This window comes from Syngnathoides biaculeatus, chromosome 8 (assembly GCF_019802595.1).
Source record: "Syngnathoides biaculeatus isolate LvHL_M chromosome 8, ASM1980259v1, whole genome shotgun sequence".
In the NCBI taxonomy this organism is placed as follows: Eukaryota; Metazoa; Chordata; class Actinopteri; order Syngnathiformes; family Syngnathidae; genus Syngnathoides; species Syngnathoides biaculeatus.
In genome coordinates this window covers 19,770,597-19,794,421 of record NC_084647.1, presented here as the reverse complement: position 1 = coordinate 19,794,421, position 23,825 = coordinate 19,770,597, and the positions used below count along the sequence as shown (strand labels likewise).

General features: G+C 44.9%; 2 protein-coding genes across 4 annotated transcripts in view; one reads left to right on the top strand and one right to left on the bottom strand.

Moving 5' to 3' along the window:
• The window catches only part of ssh2a (slingshot protein phosphatase 2a), a 34,730-nt gene extending 24,687 nt beyond the window's left edge, over positions 1–10,043 (top strand). The window contains 9 exon segments of the mRNA XM_061828394.1: positions 80–274; positions 2,610–2,703; positions 3,687–3,815; positions 4,006–4,052; positions 4,457–4,497; positions 4,500–4,602; positions 4,702–4,902; positions 4,978–5,878; positions 7,912–10,043. Coding sequence (XP_061684378.1) covers positions 80–274; positions 2,610–2,703; positions 3,687–3,815; positions 4,006–4,052; positions 4,457–4,497; positions 4,500–4,602; positions 4,702–4,902; positions 4,978–5,878; positions 7,912–9,297 — 3,097 coding nt within the window. The 3' untranslated portion in view covers positions 9,298–10,043.
• A 1,370-nt stretch (positions 10,044–11,413) lies between these two features.
• Positions 11,414–23,825, bottom strand: part of ankrd13b (ankyrin repeat domain 13B) — a 35,738-nt gene continuing 23,326 nt past the window's right edge. For 2 of the 3 annotated variants that reach the window (XM_061828400.1, XM_061828399.1), the window contains 12 exons: positions 23,353–23,398; positions 23,124–23,267; positions 22,295–22,535; positions 21,672–21,738; positions 20,935–21,016; positions 19,862–19,926; positions 19,350–19,486; positions 18,445–18,602; positions 18,118–18,306; positions 16,407–16,576; positions 14,358–14,434; positions 11,414–12,548 (listed from right to left, as the gene is read on the bottom strand). In XM_061828400.1, coding sequence (XP_061684384.1) covers positions 12,338–12,548; positions 14,358–14,434; positions 16,407–16,576; positions 18,118–18,306; positions 18,445–18,602; positions 19,350–19,486; positions 19,862–19,926; positions 20,935–21,016; positions 21,672–21,738; positions 22,295–22,535; positions 23,124–23,267; positions 23,353–23,398 — 1,587 coding nt within the window. In that variant the 3' untranslated portion in view covers positions 11,414–12,337. The remainder of the gene's footprint in view (positions 12,549–14,357; positions 14,435–16,406; positions 16,577–18,117; positions 18,307–18,444; positions 18,603–19,349; positions 19,487–19,861; positions 19,927–20,934; positions 21,017–21,671; positions 21,739–22,294; positions 22,536–23,123; positions 23,268–23,352; positions 23,399–23,825) is intronic. The other variant, XM_061828401.1, reaches the window with a different exon arrangement.

Genomic DNA, 23,825 nt, shown 5'->3' with positions numbered 1-23,825 from the left:
CTTTTTAAACATCTTCCGTGACCTTTTTAAAAAGCACCGTAATCACCCGGATTCTTTTTGTTTTTGTTGCTTACCTTAGGTCGGCTCTCCAGTCGCTTCACAAAGCGTGTGACGTTGCCCGCTGCCACAATTACTACCCAGGCAGCCTATTCCTAACATGGGTCAGCTATTATCAGAGCAGAATCTCCTCCAACCAGTTCTGCATCAATGAGTGGAACGCCATGCAAGATGTTGAGTCACGCCGTGCCAATTCACCTGTTCTCTTCACAGATTTGTGAGTTGAAGAAGAGCTCACATTTTGAGCTGTCTGACGTACAAATATTCATTTCTACCATGATTTTTTTTTTTTTTTAAATCGTAAGAAAACGTCACTTTCATTTGCCTATTTACTGAAAAGCACTTTTAGAGAGGAGACGTGCTTGGTTATACCACCCCATGTCCGATTGCCTAACTACATCAGATAGAGTTGTTTAATTTTCCATAGAACACTGAGCTAGAGCGTCCACATGCTTGCTGTAAAAGAAAGACAACATAGCAGATGACCAAATAAACTGGCACGTGAGCTCAAGGAGATGTACACTTTTGTACACCTGACCATGTGCTCATTGGCACTCTTTATAACCAAGTTATCAAAGTCCCATGGTGAAGCAGTGAAAATACCGGGAATGAACATGATGGAATTATGGAATGGAATTAAATACAGTGATGCCTCGATTCTCAAACACAATTTGTTCCAGAAGGCTGGTTGAAAACCAAAACGTTCAAAAACCGAAGCACGTTTTCCCATTACAATGAATGGTAAATGAAATAATGCGTTCCAAGCCTAAAAATTAGTTTTTTACAGCAATTTTTTAAGCTTTTCCTGATAATAAGATGCATAGTAGAAATACATGTATAGTTTAAAAACTTGATATAATTACATAAATTAAGAATTAATTTATTTTTTGCTTAAAATGTATGCTTTAGCCTAGTAGAGTGCTAGGCTCGGAGTGCATTGCCATATCTGTAGCGACTAGGCCCCCAGCCTTGTAAACCTTTTTAATTAACAAAAGTGCAGAATAACTTTAAACAAGCAATAATGGGGGGGGGGTTGTTTTTTTTATTTGCATAAAAAGTACGTAACAAAAAAAAAAACAAAAAACTTGCAACTAGAGGTAGGTTTAATGGAACAAAAGAAAAAAGCAATGCAAAACTTGCAGCCTCCCCATGGCAAAAAACGGAGTGTACCCCAATTCTTTTGTGGAAATTTCCGAACCATCCTCGACTTGCTTTGAATTCAAAGCCCTCGGGAACTAGACTGGGGTCTTTTCTTTTAAAATCTGTATACAAATTTCTAGCTTTGGCTCAAATACCTTCCTCGCCAAAATAACAAAAATAAGAAGCAACTTTTCGACTTCCTCCAAGATCTGGGTGTGTTTCACACTGAGATTCTGGAGTGTCCAAAATAGCTAAGGCTTTAGCAGTCTTGATTTACATTTGGAAAAATAGAATGAAGGCACATAGATTGGTAGGGGCGACACTGAACAGACAGAAGCAGGTGACGGGCAAACACTAGCACACATTCGATGGCAACGGAAGATTTAAATAGAGATCCTCTTCCATTCGGCCGCACTGGTAAAAGAAACCTGGCTGTCAAAAAAGAAAAAAACACATCAGTTACATGCAGCCCTCCTGGGACATAAATGCGTCACTCTTTCCCAACAACAGGGTATGTTTGTGTTTGAATGAACTTAATCAGCTGTGCACTCATGTTTTATGATCACTAAACACACACGCATACCAATCTCTATTTATTATCCAGCACAACTTGACCCAGCCTTATAAGTTCTTCATCATTTTTAACCTCTATGTAATATTAGGGACTCTTCAGTGTTTTTCTGTTTCAACATCGCTAAACGTGTAGTAATCCAAGACAGAGAATGGAATTTCCTTCATCACCATAATTCATTGTGTCATACATCTGTCATACATATGAAAAAGACTTTTTCTGTGTGGTTTTTTTTTTTCGGTAAACTGCCCTCAGGCTTTCTGCGGTCATGCCAAGACTTTTTGAAGGCTTCAGTCATGACTGTATGCGGTTTCTTTGTTGGCAAAGGAGAATAGCCCTACTCAAGCCTGAGGAATCAGTCTGTAGGGGTCAAGAACATGTCTAGCACTAAAATAAACAAACCAACTGACTGAGAATTGGACAGCTCGCCCCTCAGTTTGTCCCAGTTATTCAGAACAATCAAGCATTAACAACAAGAAAGAAGGAGCCTTGAAGAAGGTAATTAGGTCACTTGAAATCATCAGTCCAAAACCTAAAGGTCACCAGCATGAATCTCTACAACGGCACCAGGCAAGCGAACAAGAATGTTGCACATGGCAACTTTGTTGTGGGTCACTCAGATTTTCTCTTCCCACTCCCCGTTTCAGAGAAACGGACAAAGTGGTCATTATTCTTTTGTGGAGTAACTGATGTCGTTGTCACTCCAATAATTCACTGAAGAGAAACTGTTACCAGAATGCCAGGAAAACTTTTTTTTTTTGGTCCATGTTGAAAAAAAATATGGGAATTATATATATGTGTGTGTGTGTGTGTGTGTGTGTGTGTGTTTATTTTTGCACAGGCCCACTGAGAGAGAGCGCACAGAGAGACTGATCAAGATGCGCCTCAGAGAAATCATGATGCAAAAAGACTTGGAGAACGTCACCTGCAAGGAGGTGAGAACTGAGAGATCACATGTCCATTTCTAATTTCAGGTGCAGCACAGTCATTACATTTCAGCTCACCATGGTGTGGTTTTGATTTGTTCCGTCACAGATTGTACAGGTTGTATGATGATGTGACAGAGATTTAAATTAACACATTTACTAGCATGCTAAGTGATTAAGGTTTTTTTTTTCCCCAAGTCGGATATAGTGGAGAAACATCCATGTACATAATGTAGAAAGCATTCACTTTATGCCTCAAAAAATGTACATCAGCAATTGTGAGGTTTTTTGCTACGGCTTCCTTAAATGAACATTTTGTAATGACCATAACATATTGCTTTTAATGGTTGTGTTAGATACCTCTCGAAACATTATCTAAAATATAATTGTTATTGGGTGGAAGGGTGGATCAGCTGGTAAATGCATTCGCCTCACAGTTCTGAGGACCCAGGTTCGATCCCAGCCCCACCTGTGTGGAGTTTGCTTGGTCTCCCCGTGCCTGTGTGAGTTTTCTCCGGGCACTCTGGTTTCCTCCCATATCCCAAACAACATGCAACTTTAATAGGACACTTTAAATTCCCCCCAGGTGTGACTGCGAGTGTGGCTGTTTGTCCGAATGTGCCCTGCGATTGGGTGGAAACCAGTTCAGGGTGTTAACACGCCTCCTGCCCATTGACAGCTGGGATAGGCTCCAGTGAGGATAAGCGGCAAAGAAAATGGATGCATGGTTGGAGAATTATTATTGTTCCCTGCTGGACAAAAATTAGTACAAATCTTTGAAGTGTGAAGATTATTATATTTACTTTGAAATTGACAATCACAGGAAGTCACTAGCGTAACAAAAGCTTTTTATCCATTTCTCAGTGAAGTCAAGCCCAAATACTCACTCGGGATTCTTCTGCGTTTGCAATCAATGGCCCACATTTGTGGAAGTATTTTGTCACACAGCATAGGTAGCTATTTGAACCACTATGCATATTTTATTTTCCTAGATCCGCACAGAGCTGGAGATGCAGATGGTGTGCAACCTGAGGGAGTTCAAAGAATTCATAGACAATGAAATGATTGTCATCCTTGGACAAATGGACAGCCCCACGGAGATCTTTGATCATGTTTACCTGGTAAGGAGCTCAAAGGGTTTTGTTACTCTTTTACTGTGACTCTGGCTACTGTTGCCTCATCTTCTTGTAAATGATTAATACGACTTGACCCAGTCTGAGAAAAGCACAGCCGACTGACTGTGCTGACAAATATGAGCTCGTAACACAACGTTGAATAGCTCGATATTGACTAGAGTTGCGCTGTCTCCAGGGCTCTGAGTGGAACGCTTCCAACCTGGAGGAGCTGCAAAACAGCGGGTAAGACATCTGTCCCCACAGTTACTCAGCAGCAGCACACGCCAAAAGCTCTGATTTCAATAAGAGCTGATATTACTTTTCATTCTGGAGATTTGTTTTTATTAGTTTTGTTTGTGACATATTGGTAAGGCCTGCACAATCTCCACCCCAAGAAATTTTATCGAAACGTTGTGAACGAATTCCTTCCGAAGCATGTATATTGTAGCGTTGAATAATTAAAACAGCATTTGCATCACACACATGAATTACATTTTATACAAAAAAATGAATATATATATATAAATGAAATATATTTGTATTACATCAATCTTTATTTATGGTTGTTTGGTGTTAAATAAGCATATAGAACATAGAGTATAAGTTGATGTTGACTTTTAAAGGCTTACCTTCCATCTCTTCTTCAGCGTCCGTTACATCCTGAATGTGACTAGAGAGATAGACAACTTCTTCCCGGAATGTTTGAGTACCACAACATCAGGGTGTACGACGAGGAGGCCACCAACCTGCTGGAGTACTGGAACGAAACCTACAAGTTCATCACCAAAGCCAAGTAAGCCCTCACAAACACGAACGCACAAATATCCACATTCATGTTTTTCAACTTGTGGCCAAGGGCTATTTTATTTATTTATTCCCCCACCCCACATAGGAAAGCCGGTGCCAAGTGTCTGGTTCACTGTAAGATGGGCGTGAGCCGATCGGCCTCCACAGTGATCGCCTACGCTATGAAGGAGCACGGCTGGACGCTAGACGCCGCCTTTGAATATGTGAAGGAGAGACGAGCCGTCACCAAACCGAACCCGTCTTTCATGAAACAGCTGGAGGAATACCAAGGAATTCTGCTCGCCAGGTGAGAGTGGTATTATAATAATTTGTCGCGGTGCGCTCATGTTCATTTATTCACAATTTATTTGTTCATCTGCAGCAAACAGAGACACAATAAACTGTGGCGCTCCCACTCAGACAGTGACCTGTCAGATCGTCCAGAACAATTGTGTAAAACCTCATCTCACCCCTTGGGGCGCTCAGAGTCTCAGAGCAACAACAATTCCTCCACTGCCTTGCATCACTTCCTGGGCGTGGCTATGCTCCAAGCTCTAGTTTCTAAGCCCGATGACACCACGAAATCAATCTCTGACCTGCGCTCACACAATGGCGATGCACGCGACTCACCAGTTGTGGAGTCGGTCCGAATGGATTCCGATGGCCTGCTCTCGCCTCACTTGCCACATCCAAACGTAACCACGCTCACCTCAGAGGAAACATCTGCCAAAGCTGCGGGCCCGATCGTCACGGCACTTGGCGTCATTCCCGATCCTCTCCCATCGCTCCACATCCTCCCCCCAACTCCTCAAGTTCAGCGTCCCCATGAGGATAGTGTGACTCCGTTGGCCAACCCAGAGAACAAACCACTAGAACTGTTACTTCACTTCCCAGAGCAAAGCAGCTCTGAGGACCTTTCTCCCATCACCGTGATGTCCTCGGACATCTCACAACAGTCGCCGTCGGATTCTCAGAGTGACAAACACAGCCCTCCCAGCCCGGTCGGCGACACCCCTCTCCCCACGCCGCTCGCCTCAACCGGAGCCAGCGACGACAACAACAACCCCATCGAACCTCAAGCCGCCGTCACCTCGGACGGCCACGGCGAAGCCGACGGCTCATCCGACCACAGCTCGGATAGCATTGACTTCTTCAGCGCCAGGGAGAAGTTTCTGGGCTTAGCCCAAGAGGACAAAACACAGAAACTGACGGAGCAGAACCTCAACGGTGACGACAACAGAGAAACTGAAGAGGAGGAAGTGAGTGAACAAGGGACAAGTCAGGTGAATATTTTTTTTAGTTTGATCGTTCTCCACTGGTAGCGATGGTTTAGACCAGGGGTCGGGAACCTATGGCTCGCGAGTCATACCTGCCTCTTTTGGTGGTTGCATTTGGCTTGCGGAGGCCTCATGACGACATACTCTACATGTGATTTCTGTCGTGCAGAGGTTTGTCCTATGGGGTTGCCGTAGTTAGGTGTGGGAGGCAACGCAAATGACGTCGAGACAGTTTGGCCTAGTGGGTTGCCGTAGTTTTTGCGTGGTAGTCGATGTCGCTCAAGGTCGCTCAAAGAAAAAAATATACGGAGTACCCAAGTTTTCAACAAGAATGGACAGCCTTTGTGGAGAGGGAGGTTTCTTCCGTGTGTTTACATTCACAGGTGGGGAGTATGCTAAAACATTCGCACTCTCATAAAGACAAGATAATCTAACGAATAAAAGAGATGCCTTTGTCGGCAACAACCGTTCACCGTCGTACCAGCATGATGGCAAATTAAATTGAATTACGTTCACGATTACCGGATGGAAATCTCAACGCCTGCGTGAAGCTTAATCTGACGAAGTATGAAACAGACTCTCAAGCCATTAGCCAAACCAGGAAGCACCTGAAGTCGCATTAATTGTAAGAAGTACTTTTGTCATCATTGGTTGGCAACATCATAACAATGTTATTTAAAAGAATTCAGAGACTTTATTGTACTCTAAAAGTGTTGGTTCTACATAAATGTGCAAATACACCTGTATTTAGTTTTTTAAATATTGTACGGCTCTTTTGAAATTACGTTTTTATGCATCTCTCAGTTGAAAAGCTTCCCGACCCCCTGTTTAGAGTGTCAGTGTGTGTGTGTGTGTGTGGGGGGGGGGGGGACTACCATAATGTATGATTGTATAATTTTATAGTTTCACCAGGGTAATTTTGTTTTTTTCGTTCCATTCATCTCTACATTGTGTTTAAAGTGGCTTGGTTGATCTTCACTATTTGTACTCAGGAGCATAACACCAGCGCTTTGAAACCTGAGAATGCAAACACTTTAAAAGGGCTTTCAAAGAGGCAAACGCACACTTACGCACACACAACCCAAGGACATGTCCACACACAAACACCTTGTAAAACGCTGACTTTATTGTGCCTGTAGATGATGCTCAAACTGTTTATGTCTATATATATATTTTTTTTTTTTCAAACATTTAAGGCTCGGGCCTTATTCTATCATTCTACCCTTACAGCTCATTAGTGGCCGTCTTTGTTCACGTACAGATATAGTCAAATTGAATTCTTCTTTTGCTGCATAGTTTTTAACAAAACAATTTGTTTTGTTAAGCCTTGAAATTGCTTTTTTTGTACAATGTGCAGGTTGGAAAACAATGAATGATATTTCTATATATTCTCAGTTTTCCTTGTATTCCGAATTCAGTACAATACTAATGGAACAGGGAAATTTTGCAGCTAACAGGAGGAGTTTCCACTTAAACGATCTTTTTTCTTTTTGGTTAGTCGACGTTTTCTCCACTTCAGTGGAATTACCTCTTTTGGGAACTATTATTATTATTAGTGTAAATTCCTCTCGTATTAAAAAAACACATTTTCCAAAATTTATTATTAATCTGGTAAATAAGGAATATAAAGATGTACTTTTGGGGGAAGGGGTTTAATTGACCAAAAGTGTTCACATTAGAGAAAACTAAACATATTATTGACATTGAAATAGCAGAATTTGTAATAAAAGGAGACAAAAATCCTCATCTTTGGGAAATGTATCTAATCGTAAATAATTACATTTCACTAATGTGGCTGAAGTGGTTCACCAAAGGAAGGGAGATGAACGCAGTGGTCAGCACAAAGCCCACAAGGGTCCACAACAGAGCGTGTCGAATAGTCAGAAAGCAGGATATTTAATTTTGGAGGAAAGCAGGGAGGATGACAAGGCAGCGTTTTCTTTACAACGTGGCCTTGCCTATTAGCCTGTTTTTGTTTTAAATCCCTCGCCTACTTAGATGCACTCACGATACACATTTTTCCGTCTTTCTTTCCACAGTCGGAGGATAGCGACGACAAGCTTAGCCCTGACAGTCAGCGTCAGGCGCACCACGACAACGGAATATCAGTCCGCCATATTGTCACTGAAATCGAAGCCATATGCCACCCGAATACTTCCTTGTCGTCTCCCACCTCAACTTCTCTGTCGCCCTTCTCTCCACCCCCGCGCAGCCTTCCGCTCATCCGGTCAGATTTTCGGGAGGAGATGGAGCCCGAAGTCCCTTTGCACTCTTCGACTCCTCCCTCGCACCCGGAGTCTCCCTCGACGCCGGCGGGGTCCGTGCGACGTGCCACCGAGCAGCTGGAGCAGAAGCTGAGGCGGGAAATACTGGAGACGGCAGCGACGCAGCGCTCCCCACTGCCGTCCCCGTGCACCGAAAACCCTTCTTCTCGACTGTCTGAACATCCAACCGGCTCCACGGAACACAAGCCCAGCCAGGGCGAGACCACCGTGGAGGACACAGTTGCACTAACAGGACTGAACAGCTCAGGAACAGTTGACCTCCAAAACACTTCCATCAGTCAAGTTGGTGCTCTGCTACATCCTCTAAGCCATATGACACATGATTCTCACACAGTAGACTGCTCTCGTCATACCTCAGCCCAAACCCAAAGAGACAGCGGGCCCCAAATGAGCCTGGATGGGGTCACAATCCAGGAATCGAACCCCGATGAGAACTCAGAGTCCTCGGGCGGTGGAGGAAGTTGCAGTCCCGACTGCGACGCCCGGAAGCGTCTGGCACGCGGCAGCCAGGAGCTGGAAAAGATTCAGCAGACGCTGAGAGAACTGCAGGCGTTCCTCCATGACACGGGGCAGCCTAAGGGTCCGAGGGACATCATGGAAGTGGAACTTCCTACCGGACCGGTCGCGGCGCAGCCGCTCAGACGAGGCAGGAAGAACTTCCCGGAGCCCGCCAGCTGGCATCGAGCCATCGAGCTGGAGGCTCGCATCCGCCAGGCGGGCCTCACCCCTCCTTCTTTCATGAAGAGGTCGGCCTCCTTGGCTAAACTGGACTGCCTGGAATTGTCAGCCAACGACCTCAGCGACCTCGACCAGAGGCCGCACGCCCGGATGACGACGACGGAGTCGTACTCCCGCAACGCTCTCTCCAGGTCTGCATATCACTCGGACGACACGTGGAAGAAGCAGAAAGTTTTCACGCCGGGCAACCGCACGGAAAAGACACGTTCGTCCCTTGAAGACTTCCCTCTGTGCCTCTCCCCCGAGAGGCGAGAGCGAGAAAAGCCGGATGGCGGCGGGGGCGGCTCACTGTCCGCAGTTTCACGGCAACAGGGCAGGGCTCACTTTTCCCGACGTTCCCGGAAAGCCGGCGAAAGGAAGCACCGCGCCGCTGCCGCCACACTGCTGTACAACACCATGTGACCTCACTGGATGGAGCGCACGCGAGGGGACAGGACTGACTCGGCTCCGAGTGCATCAATGGAATTTGTAGCAGGTGTGTTTGCAATGTGATGAGTAACGTGTGCGTCTGCGGGTGGCTGCAAGTCAAATTATGAGGGGACCTTCAGAGACACGGATCTATGGAAAGCCATCGAAGAATTTATTCGATCAATTCTCAAATGGCTTTCCGTGGAAGTCAAGATTACCTCTCACGCCACCACAACTGAAATATTCCCTCATAATATTCTGAAATGTTTTTATACTGTTCGCCAGTGTTCGGGTCGTGTGTCGTGTGGGAGGTCATCCTGAATCGTGTTGCTGGCGACCCCTCACGTCAACTACTGGATGTGTTTGAACTGGATTGACAAGCTGTCGTGCACACAATGAACCACGCACGCTGTGCATGTCTGGGTTGCTTTATTTTGGTTTATTTTATTTTATTTTTTTTTTTATTTCCAGTGTGTGTGACTGCAAAGTGTATAAAACTCCAACAACAAGAGGGCTTCTTCTCAAAACATGCACTTTACTGTTTTGATCATTTTATTTCTTAATCTACAATGTTTTGCACTGATGTCAATGGAGGCTCGACGGTCTCGTACTTTTGTTTTTCCACAAATGGACCGTTGTCTGTAATTTGTTTTAATTAAAACGGGGCAAAGCGGATCATGTTCAATGCTTTTGTTTTTTTAATTCAGCGCCTTAGCAGTTAATAAAAACAGTGGGCTCGTTTTGTCTGGTCTGATTTTTCACGACGCGCGTTCTCTGCTGCCATCTGCTGGACAGTAAATGCACTTCATCGTGCTCATTGTGATCAAAAAATGCATGCGGTGAACCTTTGCTGAGCAGAAATGTGACACGCGTGTCACTGGGGAGTTTTTCCCCAGTGCTGACATTTTACCAATTACTTCATGTGGGTAATTAAACACGGATAGAGGCTACCATCCCCACCCCCTCACTCAATTATTAAACCAGAAAAGGGTGACATTCAGAGTGCCTCATAATAAAGATATCTTTTTTTTTTTTTTTTTTAAACACTTATTTTGTACTTAGTGAATCAGCTTTGAAGTGGTAAATTAGATGTGCTTCATCAAATCTACATAAGTGGATGAAGGAACTTTGAATGAACCAATCGTTATTGTCTACTACGTTGATCTGAAATGTGCAAGTTTTCTCCCTGTTTGTGATTAACAGGGATGAGAATTTTCCGCGGATTCGCGCAATTCAGATTTTTTTTTTTCCATCTGAAAATGTCCTTTTTGTAAAACGTAAATCCGTTACCATTTTTTTGTGACTGCTTGACGCAGGTCGAGGTCGTGATCAAGACCGGCCGCCAGCATCTATCGCCAAAGCTCGTCGTTAAATTAGTTACAGCTGTGGTAGCGGAAAACGGCATTGCTATCCGTTTGCATTAAATTTGGTGTTTATAATAACGACAATATTCCGATTTACGGCAGCATTTTGGCGGTATTTTCACTCTGTTAACATTTCATCGAGAAGCATTCCATAATTTATAGACTTATGCATACGTTATTGAGCGGTCTGCACGTTGGCCAAAGTGTTGGAGCGAAAGAGATGAAGATCGTGCCAGGGAAATTGAAAATGTTTCAGACTGGCATGGCTTGAAAAAAGTGTAACGTGCAGATAGGAACGAAAACGGTATCAACGCAAGCACATACAGAAAGTGTTCCGATATGATCAATTATGGAAGCCGAGGAGCAATAAATATCCAGGAGCACACCCAAACCAGGAAACACAAAGGTAAGTTGGACGTAAATTGCTCAAATATATAATTGACAATTCCTGTTAATACATTAGGCCTATCTGTAGCACTGGCCCTGTAGATCACGATATATATATAAACAAATTGCCTGTGTATAGTATAACTAGTAAGTGCGGTAGCCTATTTGATGTCAATTTCACTCAAGTCTACATTTTTATTTCTGAAGTTTGGCAAATGATTTTGGTTGTTTGGACTCCTATTTTAAGTTTTCAGAATGTTATGATTGCCTTGTATTTACACTGTTAGAAGTAACCAGAGGTCACCATTTAACTGTGTTTTGTAAAAGATTTGCATGCCCCCCTTTTAAACCCCCCGAAGGCAGACATTTTCAGTGTTTTTCCAAATTGGTTATTGTCATCCCTGGATTAAAGCACAGAAAGAGACGAACGCTTATTAAAACATGTTTCTTTATTTGCCTAGCATACCCATAAAAACATTTTGCAGTGAGAGGAGCAAGACGGCTGCTCAAATTGTGCTGCTATTGGTGTGAAAAGTAACAGTAACGCGTATCAAAACAGTGTTTCTGTTACTACCGTATTTACATTCAGACAAGGGTGTTGAAGATGCTCCGTATTGGTAGAGTGCGGGTACTTGTGCACACTCGCCATACATTTCTTGAGGTACAACTCTTAACACGAGCCAATACATAAGCTGTAGTCATAATTCCGCCTTGCCAAAAGTGAAGTGTCAAAACCACACGAGGGACTTGAAGTAAAAGGACGTAATCGGGAAATCGTACCTGCGCTCCTGCAGTTTACTTTGTGCTCCAGCTTGTCACCTCCACGTCGAGCGTGCGTCCATTCACAGTCACGTATGTGAGCCAACCACAGTGTAAATACAGTACATTTGGATTTTGTGCAATTCCAAAAAAAAAAAAAAGATACAACTAACTGCAACCGAGCAACTTTTATTATCATTACTGTCATTATTCCGGGGCTCGGGGTTCAACATTCGCACATCACTCCCACCGGCTGATTTCGGCCCTTTGTCTCAACAACAAGATATCGTGTGTGTCTATAACGGGTGTTGTTTGTAAACTGGCACTGGAGAAGAAGTGAGCGAACACTGGTGTTGAGCATCTGGACCCCGTCCGCATCATGATCATCAACCTCAGGCCTTACGAGAAAGCTGAGTCACGGAGGCCTGTGAAACCACGACAGTCATCACGCCCCCTCCCTCCTTCGCCCCCCCGAGTCAGTTGAAAGTGTGCTCACGGTGTTTTTGACACCCCCGTCGGCCCGCTCACTTCTCCGTGAGTGACAGCTGGATGATGTGCAGCAGCTCTTCCTCTTCCTTCCGTCGGCGGAGCTCGGCTTCCTCCTGCTCCCGAGCCGACATCTCCATGGCCATTCGCAGCTGCTCGTCGTAGCTGCGGCCGCTCGACTGCTGCTGCTGCTTCTTGGAGGGGGTTGAGGAGAGGCTGGAGGGGGAGCGAGGCTTCGTTTGGGGGATCCTGGACAGGGCGTGTGGAGCAGATAAGGCGTTTAGTAAGTCAGGCACCCTCTCGTAGCAGCCCTTAAATGAGCGCGAAACAAATAACTTCATTTGTACGGAGATTGGCCAGCATCCATACATTTTCAATACTGTATTTTTCAGGTACTTTTGTCTTTACGTTCTAAAAATTGTATTTCAATGGACTGCCACTATTTGCTCTCTCAACAAAGACTGCCTTTACATCCATCCATCCATTTTCTTTGCTGCTTATCCTCACGAGGGTTGCGGGAGTGCTGGAGCCTATCCCAGCTGTCAACGGGCAGGAGGCGGGGTACACCCTGAATTGGTTGCCAGCCAATCGCAGGCTACATAAAAACAAACGGCAGCACTCACAATCACACCTAGGGTCAATTTAGAGTGTCCAATTAATGTTGCATGTTTTTGGGATTGGGGGAGGGAACAGGAGTGCCCGGAGAACATGTCAACTCCTCACAGGCTTGTCCGGGATTGAACCCAGGACTCAGAACTGTGAGGCCAATGCTTTACCAGCTGATCCAGCATGCCGCTCAGGAGATGTTTTATTTATATATAACCAAGGTGGCATTAAAAAAAAAAAATTGCCATTTTTTTCTTTTTGAAAGTGCCTTTACAATTCTTACTCAAATTGTGCTTTCTGAAAATGACCCATATAGTATTGTTCTTTCTTAATTATATGAACAATCTTTGTGATGGACCTTTTGTTGGGGCTTAAGCACATCCCCACAAAAATGTGCACATGCCCGGAAATGTAAAGCTTCAATGAACCCAAGGTGTATTTTTTGTTTTTGGGTTTGTTTTTTTTTTTTTTTTGGAGGGGGGGGATGGGGCAAAAAAATTATAATTATAAAAATTCACCCAAGCATAGGAGGAACATCAACACTGGCTGGTCAGTATGGGGAATTTTGAATATAATAAATTAATATAAGGCGGCACGGTGGGATCAGCTGTGTGGAGTTTGCATGTTCTCCCCTTGCCTGTGTGGCTTTTCTCCGGGCACTCTGGTTTTCTCCCACATCCCAAAAACATGCATTAATTGGACACTCTAAATATCCCCGAGGTGTGATGGTTGACTGTCTCTATGTGCCCTGCGATTGGCTGGCGACGAGTTCAGTCTGTACCCCGTCTCCTGCCCGTTGACAGCTGGGATAGGCTCCAGCGCTTCCCGTGACCCTCGTGAGGATAAGTTGCAAAGAAAATGGATGGATAGATGGATAAATGAATATAGGATCTGTATCTCAAAATGCTGACTTGAGTGATCAGTAAAGCAAGCACTGCAGGGGCAAGCGTGTGATGTGAGAAAGAGGAAGTTGTTGTTGTGTGTGTGTGTGCGCGCGTGCGCGCGCGTGTCCATCCACTGGTCTCCCAACCGGGAAGACAGCGAGAGAAAAGATAACAGGACAGAGTCAACATCATCACTGTGGACTGCGAAAGCAGGAAACTTTCGAACCTCCCAACACGCACGCCTGCGTTTGACATGCAGGCTAAAGCGGAGGAGGAAAATACAGGATGGAAGGAGAGATGAGAAGAGAAGAGAAGGAAAACAAGAGCAGAGCAGAGGCAGGATGTCAGAGACAATGCGGGTGAGGCAGCAGGATGCACGGTCTTCACAACGAAAGCCGGGAGATTAGTTGCCTCCACCCCCGGTAGTAAGGGTTAGAAAATATAAACCCTGCATGTTTTATCAAAAGTTCCAAGATGTATTTGGATTTTGGACATGTAGAAAGACAGCCCCCCCCCCCCCCTCAAAAAAAAGCAGAATAAATGTTCGTAGAAGGAGGTTGAGGCTGACCTCTCCAGGCGACTCGGGTCAGAAGACAGCGGGTGTGTTCCTGGCTTGCTATTGGTCAGCGCCTCCCAGATGGTCACCTACAGACAAATGACAGCAAGTCAGGACATGTGCGGGACATTCAATCGTAGTCCACTTGAAACTCACAGGAAAAGTTCAAAACGGGGGTGCAGTAGTGGTTAGCCCTCCTGCCTCACATTTCAGAGGTCTGTGGTTTGAATTCTGATTAAGTACCGTCATTTTCGGCCTATAAAATGCGACTTTTTTCACACACTTTCAACCCTGCGGCTTATGCCGTGATGAGGATAATTTCTTCATTTTTTTTTCTAACGGCCGGAAGGGGGCACTTGAGCAGAAAAGGTAAGAGTGAGAGCATTGGAATATATGTGCCAAGGAAGTGACTTTTACCGGTATTTTTTTTTTTATTTTTACCAGCCCTATAAGTGCTGGGCTAACATTAGTGCTGTGCTCGCATGTTGCTGCTGTGTTACTGCTGCGTCTCTGATTTTTATCATTGTTTTTTTTTTTTAACCGGCCCTGTTAGCGCCCTCTTAGCGTTTGCGCCACGCTAGCGGGTTGCTGCTGTGTTACTGCTGCATCTCATTGATTTATTGATCATTGATTTATGTTTTTTTTAACTGGCTCTGTTAGTGCTGTGCTACAGTGTTGCTACTATGTAGCTGCTTTTTTTTAACAGTATGTTTTTTTTTTCCGTTTGTTTAACCAGCCCTGTTTGTGCTACTGTGTTATTGCTATATGTTAAAATAAGCTAAGGTATTAAAACTTTGAAAACTCTTTCTGTGTACCGTCTTTCTTTGTAAATATCTCGTGTTTCAATATGGGCACTTACGGCTTTTACACAGGTGCGGCTTATGTATGTACCAAACGATATTTCCTTTACAAACCTACTGGGTGAGCCTTATAATCCGGTGCGCTCTGTAGGCCGGAAATTACGTGATTTGGTTTTCTTCCACATTCCCAAAACTTGCATGGCCGATTAATTGAAAACGAAATTGTTCACCAATTGTGAATGGTCATCTCCAGTCCTGCGAACGGATTTTTGGCAACACGATTAACCGCTTTTGTGCCGGCTCTTTGCTCATGTTCACGCTTTGATAGAAAAACCAAGTTGACCGCAAACCTCCCCTCAAGGCCCTAATAATGGCAGACAGTCAAAAGTTCATCCCTCCCAGTTTAATCGTGTACACGGGGGAAATGGAGCGGAAAACGGCTCGAAGCCGTCACATCGTTATGTCAGCAGATCTTCTGGGATCTCAGTTCAGTGAGCCTCAAAGGGTTGTTTTTCTTCACTTTGTTCCAACATTTTTTGCAAGGGCTCTGGATTGAGTTGCCCCATGCTTTGGGTGTTTTTCTTGATGCAGCCCCCCACCGCCACTTGACGTCACCTCAAAGCTTCTTCTTGATCCTTTTCAACATTCTTTCGCTGACACTAAAGCTCTGCTCCGATCGCGGCGCCGTAATTCGCACAAAGGATTCAAACAAAGTTTTGACAAGGGTGAATTTTCGATACACCATTTGTGCTGGATCTGCGGCGGTTATACCTACATTATTTATAAACAGTAAAGCGAAATGAGGCTTTCGGGGGAAATTTCAGGAGGGAGCTACAGTTATGCGTACGGTGACCGACTGCCTCGCAAAGACGATAAACACACGAGCGCATAAAACATCTGCAAAAGGAAAAACGTTGCAAGATGAAAATGCTACCGAGGAGGAAAACGACTCCAAAAGAAAAATGAGGCAAAGATGTCAAAGCAGGCAAATCCCAAAACGTGCAGCATTTCTCTCACAGTTGTTTTGAGATTTGTGTGCGCGTGTTTGGTCTTTGCAGGATTTTTTTTCTTTTGCAGTTGTTGTTGTTGTTGTTATTTTGTATTTGCAGCACGTTTGCCCGAAATGATTTCAATTTATTGTGTGACACCGTAAGACCTGTATGGACAGGTGAGCAAGAGAGAAAAACCCTGGCTCATAGCGCAACCCTTGTGAGGATAAGCGGCTCAGAAAACGGATGGGATGGCGGAAGGTGGCGGTCACCTGATCGTATTCCGAGCCGGCTTCCAGCAGACTCTGTTGAATGGCAAACTGCAGCAGGTCCTCTTCTTCCTCCTCCTCCCTCATGCTGTCTCTCTGCTTGCCTCCAAGCACCGTGTAGCCAGACGGGGGCTCGAAGACGCAGGGGGGGATCTCTCCGGCTCGACACGACACTGCGCATACGGGGAAGGCAAAAGGGCAAAAGACGCACGGGAGGGCGTTTTCGGACACCGGTGGGAGACCGGGGAAAGGAAGGATCAAATGCCCTTTGGTGGAAAGAGAGGAAAAACGGCAAATACAAGAAAGTCCTCCTCCGCAGCTGAGTAATTTTCCGCACGGCAAAATCGCACAATGTGGAGACAGCGCGCCGGCTCACACGGCACAAAAATTGTTACATTCTCTCTATGTGGGGTTTCTCCGAGTTTTCAATCATCTTTACTCTAACACAAAATAACAGCATCAAACGGTTTTGTTTAAAACAAAAAGGGCCAGTCAATAAAATGTAGCTCTGCGAAATCTATTTTTGTAATTTCATCTGAAAAATGTCTGGTTGACAACCCGCAAAAAGAAAATAAAACGATGCGTCACCTGACTGTGATATTCTGTGTATATTGTTACATTATCTGTCTAAATGTGTTGCTTCATCGTTTGTGTTCAAATATCCGTGGCTTAAAGAGTTACTCAACAACTTTTGTTGTTTGTTGTTGATTTGTGCTCGCAAATCAGACAGAAAATTGTGTGTAGCTCCAAAAACTCGTGAGTGACGGAACCACTGTTTGATATGAATGGCCGCTATGGCACACCACAGCAATGATATCCATGCTATGAATTCATGCTTAGTTAAGTAATACGCTTGTCTGACCTTGTGATGTCGTTGCACATCATTGCCTTGTGCTTATCATATTTTCTCTTGTCCTTTCACAGCCAAAGTTGGATTCGGTTTAGTTTTAAGAACAATTACCGTATAATGACGTTCTCCTGTATAACGGTCATGCCCCCCCCCCCCCCTCACCCTCCCAAAAAAAATGTCAAAGGTGTGCATTACACATGAGTATAGGGGAAAATGGAACAAAAAATGTTGGGTTTTATAAATTTATGCTGTCAACTCTGCCAGGAAAATCATACATACGATTACAACTGTCTTTTTTACTTACTAAATAAAAGTGGGAAGTGAATTTCAAAATAAGAGCAAGTCAATAAAAGGTAGTAAGTTTTTAAATGTTTACTGAACTTCATAATGTTCTTCTTCATTTCCTTTCGGCTTGTCCCATTAGTGGTCGCCACAGCGTATCATCTTTTTCCATCTAAGCCTAACTCGTGCATCTTCTTCTCTAGCACCCACTGTCCTCATGTCCTCCATCACAACATCCATCAACATAGAAGTACTGAACGTCTTAATAATTCTTGGAAAAAAAAACGAAAAAAATACAGCTAATACTTCATGTTTTGATCATATGTGTAGAAACAAAAACATGCACTGCAGAAATCTAGTATACATGGGTGGTTGGTTTTTTTTTCTGAATTTTGGGGTCAACTTTGCGGATGCGTGTTGTACATGGGTGTGCATTATACACGAGAAATTATGGTACAGCTCCAGACAGAACTTCACCATTTTGTTCTCCTCTGACGTGGTTGTTCTATCACACCCCGTTAAAACTTTGTTGTTGCCAGAATAAAAAAAGTCCACACTTATGTCTCAGCATTCATTCCTCACCGGTGGAACTGGAACTGGAGACACTGGACGAATCGCTTCCCGGCGAGGGCGTGTCCGTCCGCAAGGTGTACCTTTGCCCGCAGCCTTCCACCCCAGCCTCGTTGTCGGGACGCACGCTCGCCGCCTCCTCACAGCCGTTCAGATTGCTGAAGGTGATCCTGGCATTCAGGATGTGGTAGAGAGGAATCTCTGCAGGGGGTAAGGGTGTGACATTCAACACATTTTCATCTCTTTCTTGTTCTCCCACTCCGTCTTCACTTCTCTCCTACTCCATCCTTCTATCCACGTCTGTTATTCAAGTATTTCATCTTTCAGCTGGGCACTCACCGATCTTGACGGGAAAGCCGGGCGGCAGGCGCAGCATGATGAAGTCGCGCAGCTTGGCGAACAGGGCGTTAGAAATGGCCATCAGGTCGATGATAGGCGCCACTTGTTCTGCCAGCGAAAGAGGATGGGATTCGCACAGCCACAGCTTTGCTTTAAATCTGGACAAAAGAGATTTGACTAATTAGCGTTGCTTCTCTGTCAGCTATTAAGTCCTCATTTATGTGATTCTTCTTATTGACTACAGCTTAACAAGACCTAGATCTGTGAATGTGTTAACGTTGACAGTCAACGGGGTTGTGAGCAGTGTTCGGCAAATCGATCTCTAAATTGGAAACGGATCTGTTAACGAGCGTGGCATTGAGAGCCAGCGACGCAGCCTCACTCATTTCACCTTTAATTACACAGCGATGGACAGTTGATTAGCAATGCATACAAGATACAGGAGCACTGTATGCTGCTTGATGTCAGCTCGCAATTTCAAAACGGTGTGCGTGTCCTGCATTTACAACCTAATAGGTGTTCCATTAAATTGCGTTCAAGTATACCCAGCGATTTGCTCTCTTCATTTCGCAGTGTTTCTCTTGGCTGCTGTGCAATGGAATGAAAAGATGCAGAGCGCTTTTCTCTTTCGCTGTGGATGAGTTCACCAACAGGATTCATAACGCTCAGTCGATGGTGTTTTTGCAGTATTATGATGGGTGCTAAAAAGAAGGCAATTTGACCGACGCAGCCTGATAAGTCGTCAAGGCATAAATGTCGGAATGTCCCACTGTTATTTGTCATCGGGCAGCTTAAGGGTTACTCGGCGGCCGGGTTTCCCGGGCAACATCACTGTACGCATGACTGATTCCCTCGCTCTGCTCTTCCTGCGAGGCTGTCTATCAGCTCCGGCACCGCCGTCTCACCTCTGGGTCTTGGTGGTGAGTTGGCACGGGTGGCCGATGTCCCTCAGGGTGGGAGAAGAACTGGGGTTGAAGTATTCCTCAGCGCTCAGCGCTGCAGGGTTGGTCGCAGCCGGAGTTGACATCTGGGTCACCAGGGCCTGCACAGTCAAGGCACCACATACACTCTACTGACAATATAAACTCATGGAAGCACAAAGAACAATTCAGCTCAGTACCTACAATTAACTACTCCATTTAAACAATTGCTAGCATAATTTTGCTTCATAGAAGACGATCCTAGCTGCTTATGACCAGTCCCAGTTTAAATTTACTGCCAAACGAAACACGTAACAAAGAGAATTGCATCTTGTATATTTTGAAAAATCACATAGCTTAGCCTTTCATCCATCTAGCTTAATGATAATGGGAAATTGCATCTACTTTTTTCACCAATCAATCTCGACGAGAAAGTCACATGTCCGCACACGTCTTCTACCAGGCTTTGCAGGCCAATCAAAGATGGCAAAACTGACCCCATTGTTCGAGCCCATGTGTTGCTCTGCAATCCCAAGGAAGTTCTGGAGGGGAGTCTTCCCACCTGCCCAGAAAGCACAAAAAGCCACGATAATAAAAGAGTTAAATTTAACAAAAAGAAAATCTATGCCATACACGCTGTCATGTGTGTATACATATCCATTATCTGAGCTGCTTATCCTCATGAGGGTTGGAGGAGTGCTGAAGACTATCAGGCCGGAGGCAGGGTACACCCTGAACTGGTTGCCAGCCAATTGCAGGCCACATGGAGACAGTCACACTCATGTTCACACTTATGGGCAATTCAGCGTCTCCAATTAATGCATGTTTTTGGGATGTGGGAGGAAAGGCGGGGCCGGGATGAAACCCTGGACCTCTGAACTGTGAGCCCAATGCTCTAACCAGTTGACCACCGTGCCACCTGTATATATAAACTTGGAGTAATATAGTTGCGTGTTGACGCCTGCCTATTTGAGGGGGGGTGGCCTGGTTAGTGACGCCTGGAGCCCTGACTCCAACTCCCCTTGGTCGATCATTTCCCAGCCAGTTAGCGTGGTAAATGGTTATGTTTATGTAATTTATGTTAAAAAAGGTAAATGTAAGCGTCTGCTCCATACTCCTTGCGAGTGTTCTAATTTCGTAACTGTGGCTTCTTGTCCTGTTCAACAAACTTCTTAAAATGGGACTTGTGTGGCACGTGATGGTGGCTTTCCTTCTTTTTTCACTTCAGTGTCAAATTTTGACTCCCATCACAAAGTTGGGATGCTCCAAAGTCAAAGTACAAATATATTAGCATTCCCCCCACCCCCAAGCATCCTCTTTCCTGAAAATGTATTCACCCTTTAACTTATCTTTATGACATCTAAAAAAAAAAAAAAAAAAAAAAGGCAGTGGGAGTATTTGCTTGCCAGAAGGCTCAGGGTGATGCCATTGAGCCAAGGTTAGCACGATTACCCTCAGACATGAGGCAGTGCTTAACATTGGAGGTCACAGAAAAATGTGGCGTTAATGGCCGTTGCTATGCCCAGACAACGCCTTGAATGTCTTTAAGAAGCTGACAACAGTGATGAACCTTTGATCTTGTTCTTGTTCTGGTCTGACAGGTGGTCTGTTCTGGTCCTGGTGATAAGCTCCACATTAGATGCAGCATACACCTAAAAAAAAAAAAAAAGATGAAAACGATGCTGATTGCTGATGAGCAAGCAATAAAGTACCAAAGGACTGCTCGGCGCGAAGCTGAATAATGACTATTTTTTTTATTGCCATAATAAAACATGAACCCCACAACAATATACTGTAAGAATTCAGCCCGTTACACCATAATATGCCTCGTGTAGCATCAGCAAGCTCAGCTTCACAAGAGGCAAGTCAAAGACAGAAAACAACAGCAGAGAGAGGAAATCAGCTCAACTGAACTCTAAGTCAGCAGTGCAGAAAAAAGCAGTTACTGCTGAGGCCTGTCGGAATTGCTTTTAAAGCACCCGTGATTGATGGTCCTCTATGTGTGACACTTGTCTCCAATCGATCCCTCTTGGGGCTCCCGAAAACAAATGTGGTTTGGATATCCATCTATATTGTTTGTCCAAGTCACCGTAGAAACAGCTTCTCTACGTTTTGCCAACAATCGGAGAATATAGAAGAATTTGAGGAGTCACCTGGACAGAACGTTTGTTTAAAACACGTTCACTGCCATTGACGGCTTCAGACGTGAAATATCCACGTTGACTGAGTTTTAAGTATGATGGGAGAAAATCCCAACATCCCTGGCCGGTCTGGGCAGTGTCGACATCCTGTCAGTCCTCTCTCTACCTTAGCTTCATAGCCGTTGACGCTCTCGGTCTTCTCGCTCCTCCAGCCCAGTATGCCGGTCTTGTTCCTGCAATCAGCAGACATTACTTTGAAATACCAGCTGCGGCAAATATATTGTGGAAAGAAATGAGTGTCATGAAGCATTACAGTTCAAGACAGTGAGAGCCAATGTGGCCTGCAATATATTACTTGAGTGTCACGTGGGGATTTGGGAGAAAAAATGAATTAATTACCTCGTCCTTTTCATTAGAACTCGCCTTGTAATTTTGAAACTTGAAGGTTTGAGTCAACTCGGAGGTTCCTGAGTTTACTCCACATCTTTTAACCCTATTTCACTTTCAGATGTAATTTTGTTGTCGGTAACTGTTCCCTTTCAAGAAGTAGTGAGTAAATGAAGTATTTTTTTCCAGTGTTATCGCATCACGTCAGCACTAAATCTAGCACTAATACAACATCTGACTAATTTGTAAATTTAAACAGCAGACGACTGCAATGCCAAAGACGCCCCATTTTCTTTATTATATCTGTAAGTTGCTAGTATGTTGAAATCTGACTGTCAAGTCCCAAGAGATATTATATTATGATCGTATGAAGTAAAAGTTATGTTTTCCGTTGCGGCTGACCTCTCAAAGGCGATGTTGCGAGTGTCCAGCTGAGTGGTCACCACAGCTGCAGACAGCCGGGCCGCCACCTGCTCATCGCTGGGCTGCGCCCCCCCCAGCAGGCCCAGACCAGCCGCCGTACTGCCGCAGGCGCCGCCTTTCCCCCGGCCGGGCGACAGCGCTGCGAGAGACGAGACGCACAAGGTCTCGCAGAACACCAGCTGCCTGTCGTGGTCGACCTCAATCACCTCCGCGTTGGAGTCTGGGAAGCGAGATCGGGATAGGCGGATGCAGAGGAAGTTTTAGGGCCTGCTTGAGTGTGCAAAACAGGATAACAACGCATCACTCCAAGTCTACACGGGACGCGTCATTTCAGGGGGGAACATGTTCTGCAAGAGGAGAAGAGAGGAGAGAAGAGGAGGGAGAACATTCTGCAGAGCCTAAGATGAGTCTAGGGACAGGTCAGAATATGAAAAAATGATTTCCGATGTAAAAGGAACAAAGATAAATATAAAATGAGAACTGCAGAGCCAGGGGAGGAGAAGGAGTACAAGGAGTCGTCAAGTGATTCCGACGAATCGAGACAGAGACAGAGAAGAACGTAGAGGGAAAATACTCTCTACTCTGTCACACTTGCATTCCTTTGGGAATTTGTTTCCTTTGGCACTTACATCCCGTGGTTGACAAATATCAGAAAGTGCTGAAGAAACTTTGCTGATGTGCGTCAAAACACGAGCCTAGTTTAAAATCTGTCACACTGACTTATTAGCAACTCCATTGTCGATCTGACATACGGGATACGGAGCACCTTTTAGAGCCCACAATTGCAAATACGACTGAACATTTTAACCTTGTCCCCTGAAAATGAAGCTCCGATTTCCTCTCTGCCAGGTCATCTGCTCAAATCCGGTGAGAGTTGTGTCAACGCGGAGACACTGACCACTCTTCCAAACCCTGTAGGTGTCGCTGGGGCAGATGCGAGACACCAGGGGCACTACGGACGAATACAAATGGCCGAGAAGATTAGCTACATAGAGTGGATCCGTGTACGTGATTAAAATGAAAAGCGGTGTACTCACCCCAGCTGGTGAACTCCCATTTCATCTCCACATAGAAGTCCTGGGCCTGCAGAGAGCAGCAAAGTGCAACCATTGGTTGAAGACAAAGAACGACAGTGATGACTGGAGAGTTGGCCAGATAACAGCTTTAAAGATGGCCATTATTCCAAAAAGATGGTGCCTGCAAAAAGAAACTAATGCCTGCCAAAGGTGTTGTGACTGGGGTATTTTGTGCAGGATGCGGGCGAAAAGGAAGAGCACAAGATGGACAGGGAAGGATGTGCGTGAGAGCAGCGGCGGAGGAATGCCGAGCGACGTTTGTGCACTCGTATAAGCGTGAGGGTTTCGTGTCGACCACTCAAATGCGAAGCCGCCCGGAACTGCTAAGCGAGTATTTAAAGATTGCCTGTGTGCGCACACCAGCTGCAGCCAAATGTGCACCAGGACACTCAAATTTATTTCTTTATTGGAACAGGCTAAAGTGCATGGCAAGT